Below are 13,645 nucleotides of genomic sequence, written 5' to 3' on the forward strand. Positions count from 1 at the left end.
TGAAGATGAAACCTAAGCTGTCTCTTGATCCTGCGTCGGATGCAGGCGGCGGCCCGTCTCATCGAGGTAGCTTGCTGCGGGTGCGCTGCTGCGGGTGCGCAGCTGCTGCTGCTGGTGTACTGAACTTGGCGCCTGAAAGATTTCAGACCTGCTTCACATTTCAAAGAGCACGACTTGTTGAACCGATGGAGACCCTTGACCCTCTCCCACTCTGCTCTGCTCTGCTCTGCTCTGATCCCTTCACTCCACTCACTATACAAACATGATGTAACCTTTAATCTCATTTCATATGATTTTTTTTTCCCGAACTTGCAAAAAAAGAGCCGCTTTTCCTCGGCAATGGGCAAAAACTGCCGCTCGCTCAACAAATCCCAGCAGCATTCAGGCTCAGGTTTCCAGCGAAAAGCACAAGATTGCTCTCGCTAAAATTTCCCTCCGTTTGCCAAGAAAGCACTTAAGGTAGCTCTGAGCGGCCGAGGTTCCGCTTTCAGCTGCACTGTAACGTCCACTGTTGAGTTTCCCCGAGAACGACAGAATGCAAGGAGTGTTCTGAGTCGACGCTAGCAACGCTTTGGCATCACGCGTCTGCGTTTGACTGTAGCGCGTGTGTTTGGTGAGAGCAAAGGCGACAAACGGTGTTGTCAGATTGGAATCGCAGCGCTGAATTTATTGCAGGAGCAGCATCATGTGAATGCTTACCCAAACGACCAGCCATCTATCGGAATTACTTTTGCCCTTGCTTTTTGTTCTTCTTTGGGTATTTATTTGTGGGGGGAATTAACATTTATAGGTTTACTATTAAAGTCAGTTGCACTTGTAAGCAATGCGCTGCTTAAAGTTCTCCCTTGAAAGGCCCCTCTGTCCGTTTTCATCTAAACTGGCCAATGCCAAAGTTGCCTGTTAAACATTTCACAGAAAAACTGCAATTTTACAGGCACAAATATTCAGTTACTGGCTGTATTCTTTTTTTTACAAAACAGATTGCCCTAGAGGTGCAGAATTTTCCTCACCATTATGGCGACAGGGCCGCAATTATCTCGGAGCAGTTTTGACGGCAGCCGTGCCTATCAGGAACATCAAAACCATGCCTGGAACCGATGCCAGAAGTTCCCTTGCAAATGAGTCCCATATGGGTTCAAGCAAAACAACTCGCCCGAATTTATACAGCACGGCCGCATCGTTGCTCACCGCACAGTAGTCTGACTCCATGCTTGTGTTTGTCTTAGCGTTCAGCGCATCCTAACAAAGCCGTCAGTCGCTGCAATTTTTTTTCTCAACTTGCTGTAATGCACACGCAAGTTGTTTGTGTCAAGGGGGGAAAAAATGTTTCATTCAAGGATGACCTTTTACTGTACCGCAGTTGAGTAGTAAAAGAATGCAATGCAGAACCAGAAGAAAAAGGAGAACATTATCGGTTGCCCAAGACGTGCAACCTATTCCATTTGTAGGCCACGAAAGCATGGCAAACCTCCATTGACATTTGTGCTGCGTAAAAGCGGCTCGCTGCATTTCATAGTAGTTGACACTAACACGGGCGACGTAATAGCGAGCTACTTTAGCGGTTTACCGGGCTCTCGTTTAGCCCAACGTATGATTACACGTCCAAGTTATAATCGACTCGGTTGAGCAAACGTTCTCAGGCTCATGTTTTACGCATCAGTGCTCGCTCGCCGTCTCGCCCTGCTTTTGTCATCCTTACGGCCGGCCAACGAAGCTACTACTGCTGTTGCGGCATTTTGCCCAGAATGCCGAGACGGCTCGGGTTTCCCTTCAGCACATCCCCGCACCGTTACCCAGAAGGCTGTGCTGCTCATTCGACCTCGTCAAGCTCGTACGGGATTATGGATGGTCATATAAGTGAGATCAAATGTCACGTTTGCTAGGTGAATTATTTTGCTTTCATGACTTCATCTGTTTTGGTTTGCTTATTCTCACTTGTGATTCGAGATTATTGACGTGTGTGAGCATGCGCGCACAGGGCTGTCGGCCTTAGTAAAATTAGAACATCACTCTGAGTGCTGACAGGAAAAAAAATGAAGAGGAGGGCAGCGCTGGTGGAATTTTCGGAGATGACATGGCCTATCTGTCATGAGGTGCAGCTGCTCCTGTCAGGTAAGCGGCGGAGCAACTCAATCAGACTTGAGGGAAGCAGATGGTGAAATCCGACCACTGATGGAATTTTTTTTTTTATTAGATAACTTTGGCTTCTTGATGCTTTAAATCACTTACCTGTGCCCGTCCGTCTCTACTAATGACTCCAAAGCTTTAGTTTGGCCCAATTAAAATCTGTGATATGATTAGAACGTAGCATCAGATAAATCTGCATGTATAGTTTAAGGTTTTACCCCTCTTCTTTGACTTTGATTTCAGAAAGGCAAATGGGCACACACCCACACACACACTGGCACAAATCCATTTCCCGAACACAGACTGTGCTGAGACTTATCTGGAGTTCAAAGCCAAGCCCGGCCGGGTGTCTTGCTTCTTCAGTGAAGAGGCTTAGCCAACCCTTGGAAAATGCTTTAATGATAAGAGCTAATTGTCTTGGTGTGATTGATATCAGACATTTAAGAGCTAATCACACTGACCTTTTCCCGTTGCCGGGAAGTGTAGCTCTATTTTTAAGAGCTGAATCGTCTGGGCTTCCAGTTATCGAGACAATAACAAATGAGGATCTTTCTGATAGTCTTCTAAGAATAATGAAGGGCAGAAAATGTCACGTTTACTTGCAACATAATGGAGCAGAGAGTATGAATGGATGCAACGAAAACACGCCGTCGAAATATGAATGAGATGCCGCTACTTGAGTAGGTGTGAAAAGCAAACAAAAATAGCGATCTGAAATTCTGCCAGCAGACTTTCGAACAAGAGCACAACAAATCTGAAAGGTTTTTTTTTTTTTGAAAGATTTCAAAGTGGTTCATTATAACACCTCCACACAAAAGAGAGCGCCGGTTAGCTCTCAAGGTTTTCATCACCTCTGGAATGAGATTCGTTGACAGAGGCGTCAAGTGATGAAGCTTAATGTGGTCAACTGCACTTCAAGTTGGTGTTTATCCTTGAATTAGAGTCTTAACTTTTTCATAGGTCATGTTTGACGACACAAAAACCTTGTCAAAACACTCAAGTCCGTGTGGGATATTTTGAATTGAGTAGAGGAGTAGAATAACTATTGGTTTAAGGCTAGGCGCTAAGCTAATTTGAATCTTTCCCATCCAAACAATGTGGAAGAGGAAAGAGTCTGTTTCAAAGTCATGGAGGAGTTGATTGATCAAAAGCTACATTCAAATTGCCAAACATAAAAAAGTCCACTAAATGCCACCTTTTTGACATTTACGATCTTACCTTTTACTAGCTGCTGTAATGCTAAACTAGCAGCAGACAAACAAACGCATAGCATAAACCTCTGTGATTAGCGTCATTGGCTGTGACAAGGTGCCTTTGAAACGATGGCGTTGACAAAAGCCAGACTTGTACGCCACAGCGCACGGAAAGGCCAAAGCAGCAGCTGTCGCCTTCTCCATCCTTTTCTCATTTTCTCAGCTCCACTTTGTGAGGGGGGCGGCCATTTTAAATCCAAACGTCACCACAGGCTTCTAATGAGAGGAAACTGCCCGCTTACTTTAACGGCTACTCTCGCGACTTCTTGTCTCTGCCGGTCGTGTCCATTTGCGGCTGCAGTCAGACGCAGAAGGCCTTTTTCGTAATACCTGACATCGAAGTTTGAAGCTAAAAGTGTAGCACTAGGGTTCTCTAGTATTCTGTCTGGAGGAGCTTGATGGAGGGAATCGTCAGGGGAGGTTAAAGGTCTTTGAGTTGATATTATCTGGCCATCTTTGTATTTCTGGTAGCCCTGTGCTGACTGATGGCCTGCTCCTTAATCTTCATTCACGGTGGGACAGATTTTGACACAAAGTATGTCTGGACAGAAGAAGGGCCAGATTGTTGGCTCGTAGACGGATCAGAGGTCTGCCTTGTGCTGGATGGATGGATGGATGGATGGATGGATGGATGGATGGATGGATGGACGAGTGTGTTTGCTGGGGCTTTGTCCAGACCGCCGGGCTCCATACATACATAGACAACCAGAGTCCAGGCAATTACTGCCATTATGCCCAGATGTCCACTTTTGGCTGATTGATACGGTATGTAATCAAGTCGAGGCTTAAGCCGCCATTTTGTCGTAACGTGAGGGGGGCCACCGCTATTAACTGAAACCAAATATATATAGCATGCCATCATTTGAAATGTGAATATCCAAATTAAATAGGCTGTTAAAAAAAGTAAATAATCATTTCTTAGTGTTCCACAATAGATGGCTGTCGTGCAACACACATTTTCTTTTTGGCCTGTATTTATTTTTTTGCCATCTCCAAACCAGATTCACTAGTCTGTGTTTGAACAGGATTCAAAATGGCATTTTTGGGGTTTTTTTTTGCAAGTAATTCTTAAACATTGGACAAAAATAAACCCCATTAAAACTTAATTTTACCATTAAACGTCTCCCTAAAAATGATTGTCTACCTATATATTTTTCTTCTCTTAAAAACCTGTTTTTGATGCTAGTGTAGTCTAAAGTCTTCACAAAAGCAAAAAAGGAAGTCAAATCATTTTGTCACTGAGCTGAGGTCTCCCAAATAGTGCTGACAAAGTTTTATTCTACTTTCGAACCATATTTTCAAATTATCCCAGAGGCGTTTGACTTTCCGTATGTTGATTTCGGTGGATCAGTACTGGAATTCCGTTGAGTACTGCCAAAAGGCTTCAAGTCAAGTTTGGGATGGTGAACGAGTTAGCAGGCCCTTGAAGCATCATAAAAAAAAAATCTCAAAGCAAGCCAGTGCACATCCGCACCTGCATTCCTATCAGCTGAGACGACGGCCAGAGGGTGAGCCATCGGAAGTCACCAGAAAACTGGGAATGAACTCAACATTTGGCCCTCGACCTCACAAGATCCACTATTATCCAATCATTAGTCCTGAATTCCGCTTGACCCATCCCGACATAAAGTTGAGAAATAAAAGTCAACTTGTTTCTCCGAGTCCCCGCAAGCTGTTGCACCGAGCGACCGTCCGACACGGCGTCATCCTCGCCGAGTCCCGCTGCCATGTTAGGAGTGGAGTCGGCCACTTGTTTATTTTTGTCGCTTGTTCCTGCCTTCTGAGCATCACGTCATTTAAGGCACAGTGAAAACCTTTTCCTGCCGGGAGTTTACAGAAGAATGGCTCACTCCCAATCAAATGGCTATCTTTACGAAGCGAGGGATATCATCTTCTCATTTTGTTTACACAGTGTGCTGGGGCTCAAACTTAGCCATGTGGCAACCCGCTGGGAAGAAGCTATAAATTCCAGCCCAGGAGTCGTAACCTCGTGACTTCTTTTGCTCCTACCTGACATTGCTGAGTTAGCTTTGTGGCGCCCTGATGGATTACCTGCGTTTGACCTCGGGTGCTAACCGCCATGAATCTGTCCAAAGTCATCTGGGGCCCCAGCAGAATTATTGGCCGGGTTGAAAACAAGTTGTCGTGGGCAAAACTTGAGCGTTTAAGTTTGCCAAGTTGACAGAAAAGAAAAAAAATGGAAACCTTTTCGAGCCGCACAGCCATGCTACCATATCGGATTGTTAGGTTCCAGATTCGTGTCTGGAGTGTGTAACATGTGGATTGGTCACAGTAATCCACCTCAAGGAGATGATGCATCTCTGTTACGTTAGACATGTGCTTTTGATTTAGTCGCCAGGCGGTCTTATCAGCACTTCTGGGAACGGGGCCCCCGCAAAAAGTCTGCCCGGGGACTTTTAAAGGCATTCTCTCTCTATCTTATCGTAACAAATGCTCGCGTTTAGCTTCAGTAACCATAGATTCTCAGACCATTGCGATCGGTGACCGATTGATCGGCGCGCGCACAGAACGGAAAGTTCTCAATCCAAGTGAGGTCGATTTTTTTTTTTTGCAAAATCGAGCTAACTGACAAACAGACTTGCGAAACCACACCTCTCGCCTTCGCATTTCCACACTTTGTGGCGCTACGCAAACAATGCAACAGTGTTTGGATGGCCAGCCTGTGTGCCATTCCCGACGCCTCGGCTACAATTAGCCTCTTTTGAATAGAAGGGACGCCCTATGATTCATGAATAGCTGGCCGGCCGGGGAAGGGGGGTCACCGTCTTATGATATGGCGGATCCAAGCCAACCATTGTCAAACACTTTTCGGATTTTAAGACTTCATAAGACAACGTTTTTAACAACAGAGGCCATGAGCAGTTGGTGTCTGTGTCTGGGGGGGGGGTCTGTAAATGGACAATGGTCTTGGAAGATGAAAAAAAAAATCATTTAATGGGCCTGAGAAGATGACCGGAATTGGTGCGCTAGGGAGGCTGGAATAGATGTCCGCCTGTCTGTCTGTCCGTCTGTTCGGAACAGCTGCGGGAAGAAGAGCGCCCCTTTGCCTTTCTTAGACATGGCGACAGAGGCTGGAAGCAAGTGTGTGTGCGAGGCGAGGCCACTTACAGATGGGATGGAGGAGGGGAGAAGGAACCCAGGGGAAACTGATGCTTTGAACAGCCTACCCACATGTGTTTATTTAGAAAAGCAAGCATTGTGTCATTGAGTTATTCCAACAAGCTACTCGAGGGCCAGTGTTAGTCCCACAATGACGGCTTTTTAAATACACAGTTTACACTCGGATGAAGTGCTCTTCTAACCGCATCCAACGTGCCAAATGGGGGGGGGGGCTTGAGTTTCACATTCCCCGCCCGCACTACTTGACGTCTCTATAATTGACCGGCATGCCAAAGGTTGGCAGGGGGGTTCTACCGGGGGTCGTTTTGGGCCCATTTGTTTTGCACTTCTGATGTCTTCCACTGATACTTTTGCTGCGCCCGTAAGGACGCACGCCTGCCCGCCCGCCCGCCCGCCTGCCTGTGGGATTTATTGTGTTGAATTCCTTTCAAGTGAATGTATGGTGGTTGCATTGCATCATGGAAAGATTGGAGATTCTTGAGTCCAGTCCAAGATTGGATGTTGTCGGACCGAAGCTTTTCTAGCATTCTCATCGTTTTGATAGCCAGAGTTTCTTTTTGCAAGCGCTCACGTGCGCGTTGAGGTCACAGAGGCGAATAGGTGTGGACGTTACCTGGATCAGAAAGTCGTCCTTCTATTCTTTTGTACACCTGGCACTCGCACAGTGGAAAGAAATCCACGAGCCAAAAACATTTCAGCCTAGAGTTTAAAAAAAACAAAAGAAAAACGTTATGACGTTTTTTTGGATGTTTGCTCGGACGCTCACCAGGATGCTCGACTCGTGGAAAGACGATCAAGCGTTTCCAAGAAACGTTAAACACAATTTCAGAGATAGTTTCCAAACTTTTTTTTCCCAACCAGTATGGTGGCCTATAACCTATGCACTTAAAAAAAAGGTACATATGTTCAATGGAGTGTATTAATAAGGGTCAGCAGGACTGAGGCCTATTTGACATGATGGATGACTTTAATCATACTGATTAAAGACAACACACACACACACACACACACACACACACGTAGTCCTTATAACACTTGATTTAACACTACCCTCATTTAGTAGGATTATGAAGAAAGGACACTTTAAATTTAAGCTTCGTAATAGCCTCAGGAAATAATCACAGATGGCATCATGCCTATTGTGTTACATGCAAAAAGTCCAGTAACCAAGGTCTAGGCTCATGATTGGGACTATCCCTCTGCCTCTCCGGCGTCATCCACCACCACGTCCAAACGTTTCATCTCTTGGGCAGAGTTCTGCAGTTCCGAGCCGAACAGATGGGCCAAAATCCCAGGAAGAGGACGGAACACAAATGAACAGGCAGACACGAGGAAGGAAATGAATGTTTAATCTCGCTTGGTTCTGTTCCAAAGAACTTATCACTTGCCATTATCGCTGCTTTGAAATCCCTCAGAGGAAGCAATTTGAATGGATGCTTCCTGCAGAGTCATTTCCTGTATTTGTATATTTCCGCATGGTGATACGCCGCCGTTCCATGATAGATAAGCTCCTCACGACACGGACGATCCTTGAAGTGAAGCGGTCAAGTGTACTTGTTTGAAAGGTTTCATCCGAATGGGAATACATGAAAAGCCTGCTGTTGCTATTGCTTAGCTTTAGCGTTTAGCGAGCAGACTGAAAGGCTAAGCTATTGCGTTCATGGTTGTTTCCTCGTGGGAATACATGAAAACCCTGCTCTTGCTATTACTTAGCATTAGCATTTAGCGAGTGGACTGAAAGGCTAAGCGACTGCGTTCGTGGTTGTTTCCTAATTGGAATAGTTGAAAACCCTGCTGTTGCTAGCTTTAGCATTTAGCTAGCAGACCGATAGGCTGAGCTATTGCGTTTGTGGTTGTTTCAAATAATATTTGTGGTTTGAAACTGACGCCATCTGTTTTTGTACTGGCCATTGTGTAGCCCTTCCAATCGATTTGCAAACTATGCTCCATAAAGCCGCCTGGACCGTTAAAGGAAAATAACAATAAGAAATGATCGGATGCTTGAAGTTCATTTGACCGGCGCCTTAAAAGCACTTGAAACGGCCACCGTGTTGATGTTTGGAAATCTTCTTCCTTCCGAGGTTGCATTGCTGGAGGGACTGGCGAGGGAGGTATTGGGTTCCCGGCATCCATCATTTGGGCCGAGTGGGGACCTCGGAGGAGCGCCCGGGGCGGCGTCTCCGCTAGCCAGCCGTAACTGACATTGAGCGCATTGTTTGCGGCGGGAAGCTCGGTCGGCGCCGTGGCCTAAAGGTACATTCCAGAGATCAGAAACACAAACAGTCTTTGTGCCCTCGCTGCTCTCTTTGCCCGACTCCCTCATCCACATCAAGCCACGGCGGCTAAACGGCCTCCTCCGGTTCGTGTGTCAACATGTGGGCTATCGTTTTACTCGAGACACACACACATGCTTACGCTCGTTTGTCATGTGGATGGTGACAATGTCGGCCTCTTTGAGAGAGAGAGAGAGAGAGAGAGACTGTGAAATCAAGGCACTTTCTAAAACAAATAGCATTTGGCTTTTATTGATGTTTTGCGACTCCTTTGAATTGAAAGTCATCGCTCGTTAAAGTTGGCAGTGAATTCCACTCAATCATTTCTATTGAGATGAAATGATGACGATTCCAAATGCATGCCCCTCGGCTGATTTGTGCTTTTCCAAGGACTGAGAAAGCAAACGGTCTTCGCTCGTCTCCCTCGACTTATTCCTTCGTCTTCTGTACCGCTTATCCTCGTGAGGCTCGATGGATACGGAAGATTTGAAGTCATGAAAGGCGGAGGGCGCTATGCAAAACAAACAAAAGGGAACTTATATTCATTCGCCTTTGGCAGTTTTAATAGTCTACATAGTGTGAAATGAAAAATGTATCGACTGTGCAGAGACGTCGGAATTCCACTATTCAAGTGAGCAAGATTACAAATGAAATATGACATTGAATGGAATCATGCATTGTTTTTACAATTATTTGGGGGATCCCCAAGTAAGGGAACACTGGCAAAGACAATCCGTTTATAGAGTAGTAACCTCGCGCCTGCCTGAAGTTGTGTTGTTCCTCACCCTCACTCCTCCCCCTGGGCCGAACTCCCGCCCTCCACACGTCAAAGCCACAACAAGAGGGGGGCGGCGGGGGGCAACCAATGAGCTGCTGAGGGCTCCAGAGTCGAGTGGGACCGGGGAACTCGCACACAAAATGCGCCGGACCGCTTTGCGACCTACAAGTCTTGTTGTTTTCACCTCCTCCTTTGCACAAGTTTGTTTGCGCGCACGGACTCTCAAAGGACCCACTTGGAAGACTTTTGGGGGGGGACTTGAGCCCTTCTTCTTTGCTGTTCGGCGAGATCCGGGCGGGGGTGGTGGAAAGGAAAGGAAAGGCAAGGCAAAGGGGGTGCAATGGAGCGCTGAGATGGAATGATTTGTCCATGAAGAGTACCGCTAACAACTTTGGTGCTTTGGATAAATGGGCACGCGGAGTGTTGACGGAGCCGGGATTCCACGGCGGCCTGTTGAACGGACTCGACGTTTCGGATGAATGTCCTTGGAAGCGGCGTTGAAGTTTGCCTTATGACTCTGCTGTGAGTTTTGCCCTCCACCACCAGCACCACCGCAGCAACCGCCAGTAGCACGGCCAGCAGCATGGCAAGCTTTGGCGCGCTGGCACGGAGCCTCTGCGGCTCACTCGGCCCACTAACCTGCGTGCTTTTGCTCGCGGCGCTGTGCGCGGCCTCGCCGGCCCACGGCCGGAGACTTATCTGCTGGCAGGCCATCCTCAACTGCCAAAGGGAGCCCGAGTGCAATTACGCGTACGATCACTACATGCGCGCCTGCGCGCCGGTGTTGAACGGGGACAGGAAGAAGTGTCCCAGCCATTGCATCTCGTCGCTGGTGCAGCTCAATCTAACCCGCAACGGACCGGCGCTGGAGGACTGCAGCTGCCGCCACGACTCGCTTTGCACGCGCACCAAAGCGGCCATCGAGCCCTGCTTGCCTCGGACTAGCAGCTCGGGCTGCACGGCGGCCCGGATGCAATGCTTGGACGACCAGCAGTGCAGCTCCACCTTGAGCGACTATATGAAACACTGCGGCAAACTTTTCAGCAGCTCCGTGTGCACCGACGCGTGTCGCAACGTGATCGCCGCCATGCGGAGGATCCCCAAGGGCCAGCAGCTGGACACTTGCATGTGCGACGGTGACGAAAGGCCCATCTGCGAGTTTGTCAAGAGCAACATGAAGCTCCGCTGTTTCGGCGCACCGGTGACGGAAGAGAGCAGCGGCTTCCACGACGACTACGACGCGGAGGACGGCGAGGACTACGCCGACCCGGACTACAGGGAAGAGCCGTTGAGTGGAGCCTCTCTCCCGGAGCTCCACTGGCTTTTGACCCTGCTGCTGCTGCCATCCATTTTGGCTCTATCGCCCCTCTTTTAATCGCCGAGCGGACGTTCGAACGCAGACTTTAGTGGATTATATTTTCTATGCAAATGCCACCAGAGGGAAACTTTAGGAGCTCAAAACTCACCGGATGCTCAGCTCGTACTATATCGAAATGGTTTGATTTTTCACCAGCAGTGTTTAAATCTTCATATCCACGTCATGCTGTGCACTGCCAAACTTTTTACACGTTTCTTTTTTTCACGAGCTATTTTTTCTACGACCGTTGTCTTATTGGGCATCTGATGGACAAGTATTTAATGCTGGAATCGTGGAAATAAAAAAGTGTAAATAGCAGAAGGGTGAAATGAAATAATTTATTAAATGCCAACCAATCACATCCAAATGTTCGTCGTGGGAATGAAAGACTGAGAATTCCAGCTTTAAAGGGAAGACATTATTGTCCACATTTTCTTGTACATTGTATATATGTGTATAGCTGATATAGATTTGCTACCCCAAGAGAAGCCTCTATGGCAGTGGCCCCCAACCTTTTTTGCGCCACGGACCGGTTACATGTCCGAAAAATTTTCGCGGACCGGCATTTATATAAATACATTTATATAAATAAATAAATAATACATTTATAATAAATATATACGTAAATGCGATGAAATAAAATGATACGACTGACATAGAAACAAGTACAAATGACAAAAATAAAACTCACCATTACGTTGAATTAGTGGGAGCACTGAGTTTGTTTGTCAGAAACGAGCCGGTCCCATCTAGACGTAATCGGAGACAATGACACCCCAAGTGATTAAGGTTTGTCTTTTATTGCAGGATGCTTGGTCTCCATGTGTTGAAGCAGTTTTGAATGCATCATTACCTGGTTAGTTAGCCAGGCTGTCGCCCCATATTAGCTTTGTAGGCTCGACTGGGGAAACGTGTCACGTGACCAGGACGAGTGTCTTGACCTGAATTAATTGATCGTCAATCTTTTTTTTTTTTTTTTTTCTGTGCGGCTTGGCGAGTGACGAAGAGTCCGGTACCAAGTGACCGGTCCGCGGCCCGGTGGTTGGGGACCACTGCTCTATGTTACAGGCTACGTGCTGATTTATTGACTGTCTGTAGCCTATAGAAAGAAATGTCTCAATCCACTGTATGGTTGCCTTAATGATATACTTTGATAGAAGGCATAAAGGAAAACTTGAATACATCATCCTTGACTGTGACTTGTTTTAATTTCGCCTCCTATTTCAGAAGTTGAAACGGTGAAAGTTCAAACTAAACAGCGGCAAACTACGGTTTTGTATATTTGCGTGCCCGTGGTGTGTTCCGGACCCTCCCTTTTTGTTGAGGAAGATTCTAACGAGCCATTATGTCTCGATTTAGCCAAGTGTCGTCAAACACAACTGCCAGCGTAAATCAACAAAATGCTCTCAAGCCTTGTCAAACTTTTACATTGGATTTGATTTCACAAGGAGAGTCAGGATCCTTGTGGGGGACATGGATTGGAATTCCACCCATCCGTTTTTCTGCAGCGCTTGTCCTCGGTCAGGTCACGCCTGAGCTTGATCTTAAGCCAGCTGATTTGGGCTGAAAGGAGGGGGGGGGGGGAGGGAGGGAGGGAGGGTTAGGCAGGCAGGGGGTACACGCTGGACTGGCTGACAGCCAATCACAGGGCACGTCAAGACGGACGAGCATTCACACTGTCGTCGAGTATCAACAAAACCCGTGGCGCTGGCCGGTAAAGTCAAACACGACAGCATCATCCTAAAAGTCATCGAAATATTCCAAAAAAGAAAAACGTAGATAGACAAACAACCATTCGCACAGAACATGAAAACTTGGCAGGAGTAAGAATGACACTGACAGCAGTGCTATTGGCAGGCGCATGGATTTGCATTTGTTTTGTTAAATCTTTGTTCTTGTCTTTTCCATTCCACTAGTGTAACTCTGCTTCATTGGAAAATAGATCTAGAAATATCGTGTGCTATTTCTGTATGTTCAACGGTTAACCCAGTAGACAAGAATTAGCTTTCAATTTCACACAAGTTGCTGACCTCAGATCGAAAGTTCGCCGTTTGATTCTTCTTCCAATTCAAAATCTCTGGCGCATGTGTACAAATGTTTGTTGACGTCCCCGGTCAATGATTTGTAGTTTTATTTCGAGGAGGGGCGGCGGCGGTTGTGGCGCTGGTTGAGGGCCGTCTAGCTGAATGGATGGAGGAGAAGTCGAGTGGCATCTTTGTCATGGAAATGTTAAGCACATAATAGTTGAGCGGGACAATGGCGAGCCACTTCATTCTTTCAGGCCGGCTTGACACCTCTGGAGAGGCGGGCGGGCGAGCGAGCGAGCGAGCGAGCGGCAGGGAAGCATGTGGGAACGATCTTGCCTCGGCCGCCGCTGCCGCCGCCACCGGGCTTCTCCAAATCCTGGCAAGAGATGCTTTCGTGAAATGATCTTTTCCATGAGTAGTTGCTGCAACAAAAACTCAGTGGAAAAAGAAAAAGGCCTGTTTTCATCACCAACGGGGTCTTTATTGACCGCCAACGTGTCCCCTCAAAAAGTCCCCTTTGCAATAAAAAAAAAAAGTTTCCCCGGTGTCGTGCAGTATCAGCGTGTAGCGGGAGAAAGGCTCTGGAGCCCAGCGTGTCTTTGGCTCCTCCTCCTCCTCCTCCTCCTCGTCTTTCTTTTGGCTCTCACATTTGCACAGGCTGATTCGATTCTTCTGGGGGGCTGGGGGGG

The 13,645-nt window shown here is 47.1% G+C and overlaps 1 protein-coding gene and 1 long non-coding RNA gene across 2 annotated transcripts in view; both read left to right on the forward strand.

The window, feature by feature from the left end:
- Positions 1–1,827: 1,827 nt before the first annotated feature.
- Positions 1,828–13,645, forward strand: part of LOC133154556 (uncharacterized) — a 59,358-nt gene continuing 47,540 nt past the window's right edge. Inside the window, exon 1 of the long non-coding RNA XR_009714489.1 lies at positions 1,828–2,112. This is a non-coding gene — a long non-coding RNA (uncharacterized LOC133154556). The remainder of the gene's footprint in view (positions 2,113–13,645) is intronic.
- gas1a (growth arrest-specific 1a) lies at positions 9,650–12,115 on the forward strand. Its single transcript, XM_061278992.1, has one exon. The coding sequence runs from the start codon at positions 10,156–10,158 to the stop codon at positions 10,945–10,947; it is 792 nt and encodes a 263-aa protein (XP_061134976.1). The 5' UTR covers positions 9,650–10,155; the 3' UTR covers positions 10,948–12,115.

The sequence above is a fragment of the Syngnathus typhle genome, linkage group LG5, assembly GCF_033458585.1.
Source record: "Syngnathus typhle isolate RoL2023-S1 ecotype Sweden linkage group LG5, RoL_Styp_1.0, whole genome shotgun sequence".
Classification (NCBI taxonomy): domain Eukaryota; kingdom Metazoa; phylum Chordata; class Actinopteri; order Syngnathiformes; family Syngnathidae; genus Syngnathus; species Syngnathus typhle.